The 15,443-nt window shown below is 47.4% G+C and overlaps 1 protein-coding gene across 1 annotated transcript in view; it reads left to right on the top strand.

The window, feature by feature from the left end:
- Positions 1-15,443, top strand: part of LONRF2 (LON peptidase N-terminal domain and ring finger 2) — an 882,740-nt gene that overhangs the window by 818,309 nt on the left and 48,988 nt on the right. The window contains exon 11 of the mRNA XM_069636696.1: positions 9,649-9,798. Within this exon, the coding sequence (XP_069492797.1) occupies positions 9,649-9,798 (150 nt within the window). The remainder of the gene's footprint in view (positions 1-9,648; positions 9,799-15,443) is intronic.

Genomic DNA, 15,443 nt, shown 5'->3' with positions numbered 1-15,443 from the left:
TAGGACTGCTACCCTACCATGCAAAGACATCGGCAGGCGGTCCCATAACAGCAAGTTAGTCTTCAAGGCCTGTACTGTGGTATCGTACTTGTCTGTGTACAGCGTGTGTTTCCCACGTGAGACAAGTATCCCCAGATATCGGATGGACTCCCCAGACCACTTCAAACCACACATGGAGCCGGGACAGCCGGTTGACAGTGTGTGCGGGAAAATCTCGGACTTGTCTCTGTTTATGGAGTACCCCGAGTGTGCGGTGAACTCTTGAATCTCAGCCATAATAGGTACTAGGTTGTTTTCAGGTTCACGAATATATGGGTGTGTCGTCCGCGTATAGCGAGATAAGCTGAGTAGCCCCCTTAAGGTTAATGCCCCTGTTAGAGTGTCGCAGTCGGATCGCTATAGCCATTGGCTCTATTGTCAAGGCAAATAGTATGGGCGAGAATGGGCAGCCTTGCCTGGTGCCCCTTCCCAATAAAAACAAATCAGAAATTGACTGGTTGGTCAGTACCCGCGCCCCAGGTTCCGTGTAGAGTAATTCCACGTATCTAATGAAGTTAGGGCCAACACCAAATGCCTCCAGCACTGCCAGCAAGTAGGCCCAGGACGGTTTATAGTGATAAAACCGAAATGAAAAATCTCAAACAAAATGGTCGAAAAACAAGTCGTATTTTTTTTTTATGCCGTTTTTTTATTCGAAATGGGGGGGGGGTTGTTTTTTACCATTCTTTTTTTTTTAATCCCAGACCCCAAAATAAATATATAATTAAAAAAAGAGTAATTCGATTTTTTTTTTCGAGATTTTTGTTTCGAGAATTTGACCGACCGCCGCCCAGGACACAGAATCGAAGGCCTTTTCTTTCTGAGTTTCTCAGGCTCCTCCGAGCCGGAGGAGCCTGAGAAACTTAGAAAGAAAAACCTCAGCGTTTTCAAACACAATAACGTTGTATTTATGTTTGTGGTCGCTTCAAAAGCTACCGCAAACATAAATACAACATTTTTAAAGCTGCGGTTTTATTTCTCCTCCAGCCTGGAAAACGTAGAAAAAAAAACGCAGCTAGTGTTTATTTTTATAAAAAAAATAGCACTTACCGAGATGCAGCTGCAGCTTTTCTGCCTGTAGTCTCCGGTCCCCGTCCTCCGCGTACAGCACCAATGAAGGAAAAGCCACCCAGTGGTAGCTTTTGTTTACTACAGCTGGCTGGCTTTTCCTTCATTAGTGCAGCAAAAGCCAAAGCGAGCACAGCGGCGGGCATCCATTTCACAAAATGGATGCCCCCATGTGCTATCTTTGAGCTTGAATTGCTCAAAATTTTACATAGGGACTTCGAAAAAAAACGCCAATCTTTTTTTTTCATGTTGCCTATCTATTTTTGAAATAAAATTTTTTGGCCGAACCATTCCTTTAACCAGTTCATAAGAGCGTCTATTTGCCTGGACAGAGGCGGAGAAATCTGGGTATACATGTATACGGTTCCCCTCATATTGCAATGTACCGGCCTCCCGTGCCAACCGAAGGATTGTATCCCTGTCTCTGTAATTCAGAAGGCGGGCAATTATTATACGTGGCGGGGCTCCTGGTTTGGGTACCGATGCTAGAGTACGGTGCGCCCTCTCCACCAGGAAATGTTCAGAGAGCGATTCGGGCCCGAACAGGGTTTTGAAAAGTTCCTCAACGTGCTTCTCCATTTGGCCCCTGCCGAAGGATTCCGCCACTCCGACCACGCGGACATTGTTCCTCCTCGACCTGGATTCGAGGTCCTCACATTTATTCTGTAGTTTGCTCATCGTGTCTTTGATACAGGATAGATCTCGATTGTGGTTGGCAATAGTATCCTCGTTCACACTTATCCTGCTCTCAGTCTCCGTGACACACGCACTTTCCTTGTCTAGCTCGCCCTGAGCATCCTCGTCCGGATGTGTGTCCCCCTGCACAGCATGACTAGTCGTGTTGGTAAACGTGTCCATAGGGCCCTTCTTCCTGCCGGCGGGGGTTTTGGATGCCCTGTTTGACTTACTTGGTTCCCCCATGCCACAGCGAGTCGCGCGTGTAAAGTGAGTTTGTCCAAGGAGCTCAGGAGGGTCAAAACCTCAGACCGCGGGCGAGGGCCAGCGCACCCCCAAGCGTCAGGGTCCGTAAAGGAGAATCAAGAGGCACCACCTCAATCAAATCGCTGAGCTGCCCTGCGCGTTCCAATCGGCCTAACAGAGAGTTTACAGGCCTAAAGAGGAGGGTGGGTATCAGGAGGACCACAGCCCCAGATTAGCGGAGCTCGATGCAATGTATGCACCGCGACACCCCCCCAACCTCTCGCTGGCCGCTTACTTGTTTGTCCAGCTCAGCCGCCTGCGGGTCTATGCATGGGCGAAAGCCATGATACTCCGGGATCAAGGGGAGGTGAGTGTCAAGCAGGCTGGTGTAGGGGCAGGCCAGAGCTGGGGCTTCCAAGGATAGACCGGCGCCTACAACCGCCACCACGTGAAGAAAGCAGGCCGGACAGCAGGAGAGGGCGTGGGCCTCCAACATAGACTCCGCCCACTCGCGGCACGCAGCACTCAGCAACCACGGCCTTTGGGTAGATTCCCCTGGTGCCGTGCGTCGGCACGGCACCGATGCTCCCGTCGGCGGATTTGTTGACAGCCAGATCTCAGGAGTCCGGTACCGCAGCGGGCCCGGATTTTCACAAGTCGTGGACAAGTACACCGGCAATCGCTACAGCAGGTTTCAGCCCTCTAGACGGCCTATGGAGGGATCGTCAAGCGTAGGATCTTGGGGTGATGGAGGAGCTACGGCTTTAGGCTGCCATTTTCTATGTGCGCAACAGCGCCCCCCCATGAGGTCCATTTTGGAGGAGGAAGATAATGCACCTTTTGGTTTTGAATATGGTACTCCCAATGTATCTGAAGCATTCATTTCAGAATGCTAAATCTGGTGTACACTCCAAAATAGGCTAGTGGCTTAGACTCCTCACCAGAAACAGATTTTGCTACTCCCGATTCTTCAGGCCATTCTGACCCCTCATTCAGAGCTTTGATGGGAAAGGTCTCTGAATATCTGGGATGGGGAAAATCAGTAGCAATTCTAGAGACGCATGATCTGACTGTCATCTTTGATATCGGACCTCCAAGAGAGCCAGTGTTACTGTTCCACGCTGCTTTAAGAACCAGAGTCTTGGAAATCTGGTCAAAACCAGATACCACACCGGCAGTCAACAATTTGACCAAGAAATGCAGGGCTGCCTCAATAGACCGAGTTCATGTCAAAGCACCCCACTCCTGAGAGTGTGGTGGTCTAAGCAGCCACATCAACTTCGAAGGCTGCAGCTCATCCTTCTATCCCCCCGGATAGAGATGATAAAAGGTTTGATGCCTTAGGAAAAACGGTATTTTCTGCAGGCAGCATGGCCCTCAAGTCCATAAATGCAAATTGTGCCCTGGCAAAGTATACTCACACTTTGTGGGATGTGATAGCTTTTTCAGTAGACCATGTCCCGGAGGGGGAGGATGGGGAGGAGAGGGAGGGCTTTAGTAACCTGGTGCAAGACGGCAAGGAGGCCATGTGCCAATCTATTCAGTCTGGTCTAGATTCTGCAGACTGTTAAAACGCCTATGGCGGCGAGAACTGTCGCCAGAAGATTTGCTTGGCTAAGGAAATCTGATTTTTCACCTGACATCCAGTCACGACTATTGGACATGCCTCGCCCATAGAGTTGAAGGCTCAACATCTTTCACAGGTTGCCCTAATGTTTGAGTGCTTAATCTCTTCCGGCCTTTGACTTTCTAAGGTTGCTCGGCCTCATGGCATCCTGCATTTTTCTAGTGCCAGAAGCCCATTTGAGAATGAGGTCCCTTAATTGTGCCCGTATATCCCAGTGGTCACAATTCTCCGGCAGAATGAGGCTCCTTCCCGAACAAAGTCCCTCAGGATCGCCTGTGGTGGGCCTGCCGAGAGAATGTGATGAAAGGAGAACCCTTTTGGCAACCATGGGCAGAGATGACAATTGTGACAGATGGGATGAGGAGCGCACATGAACAACCTTTCAATCAGCAGTCATTGGTCTCAGTCGGAGGCCAGATTTCACATCAACCTTTTAGAGCTGATAGCAATCAGATTAGCGTTGATGGCTTTTCTGCCTTCTGAGCGGGGAAAGCCTGTAATGATAATGACTGACAATACAGTGGCCATGCACTAGCTCAACAAGAGAGCGGGTGTAGGGTAACTTCCTCTGTGCAGAGAAGCAAAGTAGCTTTGGTTTTGGGCACTAAGACAAGGAATCTCTCTACTGGCAGTTCACCTAGCCGAAAGAAGAAAACATTGTGGCGGACGCTCTGAGCAGGCAGAGTACGATCTCCCACTAGTGGGAGTTGGCCCAGGAAGTTCTTCTAGAGACCTTTGTCCTTTGAGGAACCCCTTAGGTGGATCTGTTTGTATACAGTGTCAACCGGAAGTGCAACCTATTCTGCTACAGGGAATTTCCTCCGAGAGCAGCTCTAGGAGACACGTTCCTAGTGAACTGGGAATTTCCACTTCTGTACACGTTTCCACCAGTCCCTGTCATTCCTCAAGTCATCAGGAGGTTGAGGGTGTTTGGGAAATCCATGATCCTGATTGCTCTGGATGGGGTCAGGAGAACGTGGTACCCGGACCTTCTAGAGATGGCCATCTGCCCTCCAATTTGTCTCCCCCAAAGAGAGGGCTTACTCGCGCAAGGGGTGGGGGGGTCTCCTTCATCCAGAAATCAGTCTGAACCTTCACCCCTAGTTTCTGATTGGATAAGATGCAAAGATTGGGACTTTCAGGAAGACGTAATGGAGGTGTTGCTTTCAGCCAGAAGGCCAGCAACAAAATGTCTGTACCGCTGACTTTGGAACACATTTTGCAGCTGGTACAGAAATAATTGTATTGATCCTTTAACAGGCAAGACTTCTACTGTATTGTAATTTTTGCTACACCTGGCCCATCAGGGGCTTCAGGTCTCTACGCTAAAGGGTTATTTGGTGGTGCATTCCATTGTTAAGTGTTCACCAGATGAGGGTTCCCATTTCAAGGTCCCTATTGTAATTCAGGGATTAACAAACCTCTTACCCCCGGTTCCATTAATTGTACAGGTTTGGGACTTGAATTTGGTGCAGAGGTACCTAACGGGGGCACCTTTTTTAACATTCTTACATTCTTGTCCACTCAGAATGTTAACCCTTAAACCTTTTTTCTGACAGCAATTGCATCAGCCCACAGTCAGTGAGCTTCAAGATCTTTCTGCTAAACCACCCTTTACTACCTTTTTTAAGGATAAGGTGATTTTGAGGGTACATACTACTTTCTTATCAAAAGTGGTATCTGAATTCCATTTGGCTCAAAAAAAAAAAGTGGTGCCTGCTTTTTATCCACCTCCTCATCCTTCTAAGGATGGAGGAAAGACTCCATTGCTTAGACCCTAGAAGGGCCTTTACCTTCTATATTTCCAGAATGTCCAAAATCGGGCAAGATGACCAGCTTTTTGTGGGCTATTCAGGTCACAAATTGGGACAAGCTCTCACCAAACAAATCCTTTCTCGCTGGATAATTCTATGCATTTCGGAATGCTAGACATTGGCTGGCAAAGATCTGCCCGATGGTTTAAGAAAACATTCCATCTGAGGAGTGGCTACTTCTTCGACTCTTCAAAGAGGGGAGCCCGTACAAGACATATCTAGTGTGGCAAGACTGTACTTGACAGCATTAATCAGGAAAACATTATGTGTGCCCATCTCAATTACTGCTTTTGGAGTGTATCAAAGATGAGAAATACGTGGGAGAACACAATCCATTCGAAGAACAAATTACTTGCCCCTGGTAATGTTCTTTCGACTGGATGTTCCTCCCACGTATTCCTTGTTGCACTTCCATCCTTCCCCTCTATCTTGCCGAGAATTTCCATATTTTTACACCTTCCTCTCTTTCAACGTCTGGGTAATTTCTTTAAGACGGCTAAGCAAAGGGAGGAAAAAAACTAGAACTGAGGCAACGGGCACTGCACTAGCTCCTTATACCCGCGTCGACATCACGGCCAAGGACAGGACAGAGGCTGTCGAGGGCCACGACGCACAGCACCCGATACTATGAAAAAAAAAGTTTCTGAAGCTGCAAACAGACCAGAATATATCAGATGAGGAATACATGGGAGAACGTATCCAGTCGAAAAGAACATTGCCAGTGGAAAGTAATTTGTTCTTCTCAGGCCTTCATGTGGGTGCGTGTCCCAGACTCGCAAAGCTATATCACAAAACGTTGGTTTATGCTCTTGACAAACCTATATTTGTTTCTCTTAGGCCACAGACCCTTTTATTTGGTCCTCATGTGGGCGGAGGTCCCAGACTCGCAAGGTTGTAACACCAAGTCTTGATTTACTCTCCTGCCAAGTATGTGTGTCCCTTTCAAATGTTTCAACACTGTTTAGGGTCCCACGCACTCTTGTGGTTTTCAGAATTGGCCTCTTATATGGGTGTGAGTCACCGACTGGTAATGCGGCAACAGCATGACTTGGTTTACTTTCCTGCCAAGTACGTGTGCCATTTTCAAATGTCTTACTATTATTCAGGGTCCCAGACTTTCAATGTGTGTTCACCACAGCGTGGATCACTCTTGTGCCAAGCCTGTGGTTCTCTTTCACTTCCTTCAGTTAATTTCAATGCCCCATGCCCTCTCATTCTGTTTCTCATAGGGGTGCGTGTCCGAGACTCGCATGCTGACCCTTCTCAAATGCGTTCCACACCTCTTCCCCTGGCTTCGATGGACCGCCAGCCCTTCTGGGTATGTCTGCATACCTTTTCTCTTGGTTCGCATCTCCTGAGGAACGGTGCCCTCCTGTGAGGCTCCAGCAGCATGTGGAGATTTGGCTTAGCTGTTCGTTGCTTCACTGCCTTTGGCATCCTTCTTGCAGCGGCTCCGGTCTGTGTTGCACCTCTCTGGTTCGGGGGAAGCCCGTAGGTTGATTTGGGTGCTTTCTCGCACTGTCCCTTCTTCCTGAACTACCAGCGGCATTCTTCCATGCGCAGCGTTTCTCCCTTCTCTACCGGGCTTGCTGGTGCAGTTCTCGCAGCAGCTCATCGGCTGCCTGCTGCTCTCCTCCTCGGAGTGTAGCTTGCTCTGTGTCCCAGCTGACACAGAATTGAACTACGACGCTGCCCTGTTGGTTGTTCTGGACCAGTCAAATATTGCAGAAGACTAGGCGCTTCACTCAATTTCTCTGGATTGATCTGCATCCCCCTGGGCATCTTCTTCACAATACTTGTGCAATCTTTATATGGAAAACTAATAGTGTCCCCTGGTATTCTAGTCTGGTCTGAGGTATTCAGTTGACTGACTGTACAACAAAGGATGTTAGCCCTATTTGAAGATAGGAGAGAAGGGTTGGTCTTCGGTAAAGGAGGGGGTTTGAGATTCGTCCCTAATCCCATAAGGAGCTTCCTCTCCCATGTGATCCTCCCCCTGTGTACTACCTCCAGGGAGGCTATTGTACTGTTGACGCACCACTATGTCCCATGGGAAAGGTCTCCCCTTAAGGGTGAAGGGACGACATCCTCAGATTCGTCACAGCAGCAACAAATGAGAGAGTTTGTTCCACAAATGTCTTCGGATTAAACCTGTGTTATGCTTTGAGCAGTACATTTCTTGGATCATTTAGCCGATAGAGAGAAACTTGTATATAAGTTTGCATTTTGGAATCCTTCAACTAAATCATGTTGCAAACAACTGGTCGACTGGTGCCATTCGCGATTGCCCCATGTGTGGTGCTATAAAAGAGAATGAAATACTTTTTTTTGCCCGGTCTTGAGGAACATCAGACGAAGATGGATTCTCCCATTGCTAAAATCCAATGACATTGATACTATGCTTGTAGTGTTTACATTTTGTAAAACCCCAAAATGTACTTCATGAGTATTTACTGTTGCAAACTCCCTCTAGAGCGTGGAAATGTCAAAGATTTTGTAAATAGTACTGTTCATTGTAACAAAACAAATGTATTCACTCATTGTCAGTTTTTTAATAAAGCAATCATTTTGGTATTCTCAGAGGATTTCTACTCTGTAACGTGGCTGTTATGCTTCAATGTAGCCGAAATAAAGCAGATCTACATGAGGTTTGGCTCCAAATTTGACAGCTGAGCAAAATGTAAGCAGTCCAAAACACACACAGCTACACGATTCTTGGAGCCAGGAAGCAGATACCATAAAATAAAATATCAATGAAAATCCTGAGGTTTTACCCCAGCATGACCAGCATGATAAACACTGCCATGTGTTTCATGAAAATTGTACACAGAGTATAAGAACTTTGGATCAAGCCACATACAGCCCTTGTTCTTTGCAACTGGTGTCCAAAGTAATTGGTCAGGAGGCAACCTTAGGTGCACTGACCCGGGTAAGGTCCATGCCTTGTTCCTATTTCCACCAGGCATGACTGACATCACCTTATAATATCAGCTACTACAGCTCTGTATTAACTGTTTCTGACCATGGGAAATGCATTCATTGTACAAACATGCCTTCACACAATCTCACTTGCTGATAATTGTATCGTTCCTAACTATAGCAAACATCATGCAGGGAGAGGGCACAAAATTTGATCAGAAGAATCGCCCCACACCTAATACTTTCACAGTCATCAAGTTGAGAGTAAAACAGAAGAATATGAATCCAGTTCATAAATGTAGATGAGAAGTTCTATACACAAATACTTGGGGGAGATAAAGTAGTAGTGCTTGTTGAATTGTAGAAAAATTTGCTTCATTTTAGGGTCTTCATTTGAGTTGATAAACGGTGACTGCTGCCTCCACTTATGAGCGGGATTCCACAATTACTCCACCTACAGACCGAATCATCAAAATGTTTTATTTAAGTAAAAGTCCCTGCACACTTGTGCTTTTCTGAGCTGTAATGGCTCGAGTGAAGCAAGGGCATGTAATGTAGTTTCTGGGCTGTTACTGGTCAGAAGAAATCCACTTGGGCTGTGGTTTTACCTCTTAGCCCCACAGAATGTTTGTAGCACTAATAGCTTTTTTTCAGTTGAGATATGGGGATACAGCCATTTTTGTAGTTGGAAGAAATGGCCACAGTGAAAATAGTGATGGGAAGTACTGCAAGGGCCCGGAGTTTGAAGGCTGAAGTCTCCAGGAGGGTGTTTGAAAGGGGTTCAGATTGAAGACCATTTCATTGAGATCTGTAACCCGAACCCTCTTATTGGCTTGGACCCTGTGTAACATCACATCCTCAGTACTAATTAAAATGTTAAACTAAATAGAAGCAGGTTTCTGCTCTTATAAAGACGTTGCATTGTCTCTGGCCCTTTTGGACAAAAAATTGATCAGAAAAACACAAAGGTAGATGGAAATATACAGAGAAGAATATACCTGTCACTTAACCGCTGTCGGGGTGCACCAGTACAAAGTGGTGACAGTTGAGCCTCTGCAAAAATGCTTTTAGTCAGAAAAGAGAATGATTTTGAAAGATGGCATTAAAACATTCACTCTAGCTCGGATTAGGATTGTGTTGGGCGAGTAAGCTTTCTGAAACTGTGAATTAACGGAACCATTAAAAGATGAATATTCATGGCTTTAAATGTCGTATTATTTTTAATGAATGAACTTCATCATTGTATTTTCACTTTATAAGGTGGAAGGGCCTGAATATGAAGAACTAGTCAGCCTTCACAATTCCGTGTATGATCAAGCATTCATCTGGTTCACCACTCTCAATGACAACATGAAGAGTCAAATACTGAGCCACTTTGGACCCATGCCACAAAAGGAAACTGAGCCACAGGTAAATGACGTTAATTATGACATACACCCTTAGACATTCTATGAAGTAAGCGCGTCTGGTTCGGTTTGCGAAGACTTAAGTTAGTCACATGTAGAGTAATCTGTGTATGTCCACCCATGTATCGTCCCCGGTGACTGTTCCATGTTCTCACCCCAACCCGCCTCTCCAAAAACCTGGTCAGAATGTCACTCAAATTCACCCCATTCTAAGAAGCTCAGTGCTTCCTGTCAAACCTGATTTCTTATCTATTGTACATTCTTTTGTGATCAAAAGAGCATTGTTCCTCCCTACTCACACAGCCTCCTCCACTCTGATTGGGAAAATCCCCAGTAAAAGGCCCAATCCTGGTCACGGGCTGTAGCAAGAGCCGACCCCCTCTGCAAGACCCTTCTTTAAGGCTCCTGTCTGAGCCTGTTCTCATTTCTCTGCCCACAACCAGCAACGAGGATCCCCTTCGGCCTGATCCCTACCCACAAGGCTGCTGGAGCAGCTTATGCACAACCTTGGAGTGAGGTAGGACCTGATAGTTATTCTGTGGGGTCTGCTCTAATTTACACAATCTTACCATCAAGCGCCCCCCACGTTGCCATATTAGTGTGCCCTCACTTTCTTTTATTGTGGCAGCGTTCCATGCCCATTAACAATTCTGTGTGCCCACAGCAACACAAGACACTTTTTGGGCTCCTTTAAAACCAGGGCCTTTTTTGAGTCTTCAATCATGGCCGCCTCATTGACAGGCATCGGAGTGCCTGCCCTGCTCTCACAGCCTCCTCCTCTCTGATTGGTCCAATCTCCAATAAAAGGCCCAATCCTGGTTGCCTGCAGGCGAAAGCCGGCCCCCTCTGCAAGGCCCTTCCTTAAGGCTCCTGTCTGAGCCTGTCTGGGTTCTCAGGGCCCCCTCCTCTTAACACCCCCGCTGCACTCATGGAACAACCACTAAACATGCAGCCTGCAACCACACAAACCTGTGCCTCTGGAACTTTGTCCACCCCTCAAGAATACCTGTGAGTCATGCCTGGACACAGTGACTTTTCTAACCTAAACATTGCTGAACCACGATGTGCCTATGCCTTTCTGCCTTCCTTGCCTTATTGAATTCCTCTCCAATCCATTTCTCTGCTTTTTGGGTAATTCGAATCCTGGTGTGTTTTTAACCTCTCTGCACCCCTTTTTACCATTACTGAAGTGTTCCTATTGCAGCTGTTTTCTTGTTTCCCTTGGCTACTTGGCTGCCAGTGAGTTTTTCGTACTGTGCTGTGCAGCCCCTCCTCTATCTTCCTCCTATCCTTCGCTGCCCCTGACGCTAACCATCTCACATATCTTTTCTAACTGCTATACTATTACCTATACTTCCTCTCATCATGAAGTCTGGAAGAAAAATGCTCAAAGCCATCCTGATCACTAACCCTGGCCTACCCATCGCAGACACCTATGCCTGTGTAACCTCCAGACAGATTTTCAATGATATCCTCTTTTTTGTCCCCTCCCTAGATTTATGGACTAGTCATCTTATCTCTACTCTCTCTCCTCACACATCTTGACCTGTTAATGGTGGCACTAGATGGAAAGTACTGTTGGCGGGCTTCTCATTATTCAGGTGGATCATTAATGTCTATCACAATGGCACTGTCTTGGTTCAGGGTCCTCAACCCAACAACCTAATCTTCAACCAGCTGTTGCCGTCACTCATTAACTTCCTTCCCACACCTGCTACTCCTTCCTCCACACTCTCTGCCCTCCCCCCACTCTGTCTGGTGTACCACACACCAGTACTCCTCGTTGGAAAAACTTCAAAGGCAGTGACCTCTTGGATCTAGCCACACTCCATGCGCGTTCTGCGATCACACACTCTGCCGAAATCTGTGTCCTCCTCGAAGACCTTGACCTCCTCGCTCTTACTGAGACATGGTTCAATGCCAGCTCACTCACTGCTTTTGTCTCCCTTTTCTCTGATGGTTATAAGATCTCCAAGCCTAGCCCTAACCGTACTGGCGATGGGGTTGCCCTGATCTTCCCTGAGTGGGTCACCTCTTCACTCGTATCCACCCAGCCTTACTCTTCCTTCGAGAGGCTGGTCTGCAAGCTGGTCATCTCTCCCACTTCCTCCCTGCCCATTGCCACCATCTACAGGCCACCTGACTCCACCACCCTGTTCCTCTCTGAATGGGCAGATTTCTCCTCCTCCTCCTCCTCCTCCTCCTCCTCTCCTCACAACTACCTCTAAACTCCTTCTCTTGGGTGACTTCAACATCCCCCTCAACTCCTCAGTCATGGCTTCCACTCTCTTCCATAAATTCTGCACTTGGCTCTCCCTCTCCATTCTCCCTTCTAGCCCTACTCACTCAGCTGGACACTCTCGATGCCTTCATCCACACTGATCTTTTGCTTTCCTCCCCACTCATCACCCCTCTCTCCTGGTCAGACCATTCTCTCCTCTCACCTGGATCCTATCTGCCATCTGACCGCACCTCCCCAACCCCTGCAAACCTTTTACAAACATCTGTCTGATGAAATGAGTGTCAGCTGCTGCCTTGGCATCTACCTTCATTCCCCTCTCTCCTCTCACTGCATACTCTACCTCTGACTGCACTCTAAACAACCTCCATCTTGCATTACTAACACACTAAACATTCTTGCCCCAGTCATGAGGTTCCGTCTGAAACACACCTACAAGCAGAACATCTGGTACGACTCCGACCTTGCAGCCCTGAAACGCAAGTGCAGAGCTGTGGAACGGAAGTGGCAAACCTCAGGCTCACCCTCTGACATACTGGCCTGTTGCCTGCTCCTGAGGCAATACCGACTCTCTATTCGTGCGAAGTAAAGGGCCCACATCTAGGCTCTCGTCTCTAATGCATCCAACAAAACGGCTGAACTCTTTAAAATCTGTAAGTAACTAGCCAACCCCACTGCAGTCTCCCTCACACCTCTTTGCTCCCTGGCCCTCTGCAACACTGACCACTGTAAGGAACCCATGGTGACAACAGTAAAGACAGACAAAAGTGATCCCAGTTCACTTGTGTTTATTAAACTGTATAGGTAGGTTGGAAAAATGCCTAATCTAAACCTAAATCTAAGATGGAAGCAAGCTTCGACCATCGAACAATAATAAGACAGTCCGAGTGGAGTTTTGTCAAAATAAAAGGGCCTATACTAAAAAAGAATATTGCCAATCGTTAAGCTAAATACAAAAAGAAGTGTGGGATAATGTTCTTAAGAAAGAAGGGAGTGTTCACAAATAAGTCGGGATGCGGTAGTCTGGGTCTCCCTTTGTCGCGTTTTCAGCACGGGACAAGGTATGACTTTGGCGCACAGCACATGCTCGAGCTTTCCCTATACGAGCTTAACAGTTCCACTTTTAGCAATCGGGGCCTTTGGTGGTTCTCTTTTGTACAAAATGTCTCTCCGTAGACCTGATGTATCAAAATAAGAGTTCCTTTTTCACATATACAAGGGGTGATGCCTTTTCCACCCCTTACTCGCCCTCTTCTGTGCTCTGGCCCTTCCCTATTGTTTTGCACCCTTTGCCGGGTTTACTGTGTCTTTCAACACAATCCTCTTTGTGTTATTCACAAATCCTAATGTCTTTTTTAACAGTTCACTGTGGACATCCCTCAGCCGGGTTCACTCTTGTCAACACACTGTATTTCGGGACTTTAGACTTCGCCCCCTTTTTATCGGCATCCCTCTTTCGGGTTCACTCTTGCCAATCGTGCCTTTCTCATTCAACTCTTATGATGCAGGTTTCACTTTCCTTATCTTCACAATCATCTGTTGGTCAAAGACTTTCGACTGCAGAGAGCATTTTACAAGAACCGTTTATGACCACTTTGACCCCCTTTTTGCCTTTGCCAATGCCTTCTGGTTATGGTAGTTTAAACAATCTGGTAATCGCCCAGAGTTTCCTGAGTGAGCACCCACGTCGTGCTGGGCTCTTCTGTTGCTGGTTTTCCCCCTTTTTCATTGATGGCTCTTTTAGCTTTTCACAGTTCAAATTAGCCGTTTGCTACTTTTCGTTCAACACAGTTCGGTTTCTTATCGACTCTCCCCTCGACTCACCGGCTGTGATGCACCACTTGGATTTCTTTCTCTTTGGAGTCAAGGTTGGTACCATGGAGTCCCCCCTCATCCCTCAAGCACTCCCTTGTGTGCCCCCTCTTGAAAAAATCTTCTGTAGACTTGCCTTGTCTGGCTAACTACCACCCCATCTATATCATCTCCTTCCTGGCACACTGAACTTGTTGGGTGCCTACAAGACCATCAATATGGATTCCGAGCATCCAGAGGTACGGAAACTGCTCTTCTGAACACCCGTGAACTGTTTGCATCTCTTGACTCCAACTCTCCAGCTGCTCTGATTCTACTTGACCTCTCCTGCATTTGACACGGTCAACCACTCCATCCTCAGAAAACGGCTCCACAATACCCAAGGTATCTCGGAGCGGGCACTGGACTGGCAGACCTCCTTCCTCAATGACCTCCCATCCCAGGTCACTCGGGGCTCGTTTTCCTCCCCATCTCTATCTCCACCTCCGGTGTCCTACAGGGCTCCAAACTTCCTCCTTGGCTCGTTAACACCCATCTTGCTCTGCTTGCACACCTAATCTCCACCTTCTCACCTAACTTCCAGTGTTATGCAGATGACGCACAACTTCAAACTTCCCTCTGACCCTCTCCTTACTTCCTCCATCATTCCTGACTGCCTATCTTCCAACCAGTCCTGGTGTGCCTCCAGTGATCTCTGCCTCAGTGCCAGCAAGACTGAGATCCTTCCCATTGAGGCTCCTGGTCCCTCTTTCCTCCCCTCACTCTGGCCACCCTCAATGGGCTCTCTCTCTCCTTCTCCTTCATCTGCAGTCAGAAACTTTGGAGTCATCTTTGACTCCTCTTTCCTTCCTCCCTCACATTCAGGACCTTGCCAAGAGGTCCCACTTTCAACTCAACCTCCTCAAAGGAATCTTTCCTTTCCTCACTTTCCCCCAGAAGCTCAATTTCTCCAGAGCCCTTGTTCTCTCTAGGCTAGACTACTGTAATAGCCTCTTCAAATGTATTGTGTCCTCCCACATATTCCTCATCTTATGATAAATCGCCATCTCCAGCTTCGCTGCTTCGTAAAAAAGAAATTCTCGGCAGAGGGCACTTTGCTCGAGGTCGTGGCGTCGATAGTCCCTCGACGGACTTCATACTCTGTCCACGTCACCGATGGTATAAATAGCTCGAGCCGCGCCCGTTGCTTCAGTTCCGTTTTTCCGATCGCTTCGCTATCGAGAACGGCGCTTGAGATTTTCTGTGAAGAAAATGTCTTCTTCGACTCCTTCGACACCCAAGACTGGGTTCAAGAAGTGTGTAGATTGTGGATCGAAAATGTCGATCACGGATCCTCACCGGGTTTGTCTCTGGTGTCTCGGTTCCAGTCACCGGACCGACGACTGTGGTTCCTGCCAATCCATGACCGAGAAAGCTCTTCGTGAGAGGAGAGGTAAACTGTCGGTGGGGAGGGAAGCCTCTAAGAAGGCTACGTCCAAAAAACATAAGAAAGCGACTGATTCGAAGGAATCGGATCGCCATAGGCATTCAAAGAGATCTCGATCTAGGAGTAGATCGAGACACACTTCTTCCTCGTCCAAGAAAATGAAGAGGAGACA

This window comes from Ambystoma mexicanum, chromosome 7p (assembly GCF_040938575.1).
Source record: "Ambystoma mexicanum isolate Mex_15411 chromosome 7p, UKY_AmexF1_1, whole genome shotgun sequence".
Classification (NCBI taxonomy): Eukaryota; Metazoa; Chordata; class Amphibia; order Caudata; family Ambystomatidae; genus Ambystoma; species Ambystoma mexicanum.
This window is presented reverse-complemented; position numbering and strand designations above follow the sequence as displayed.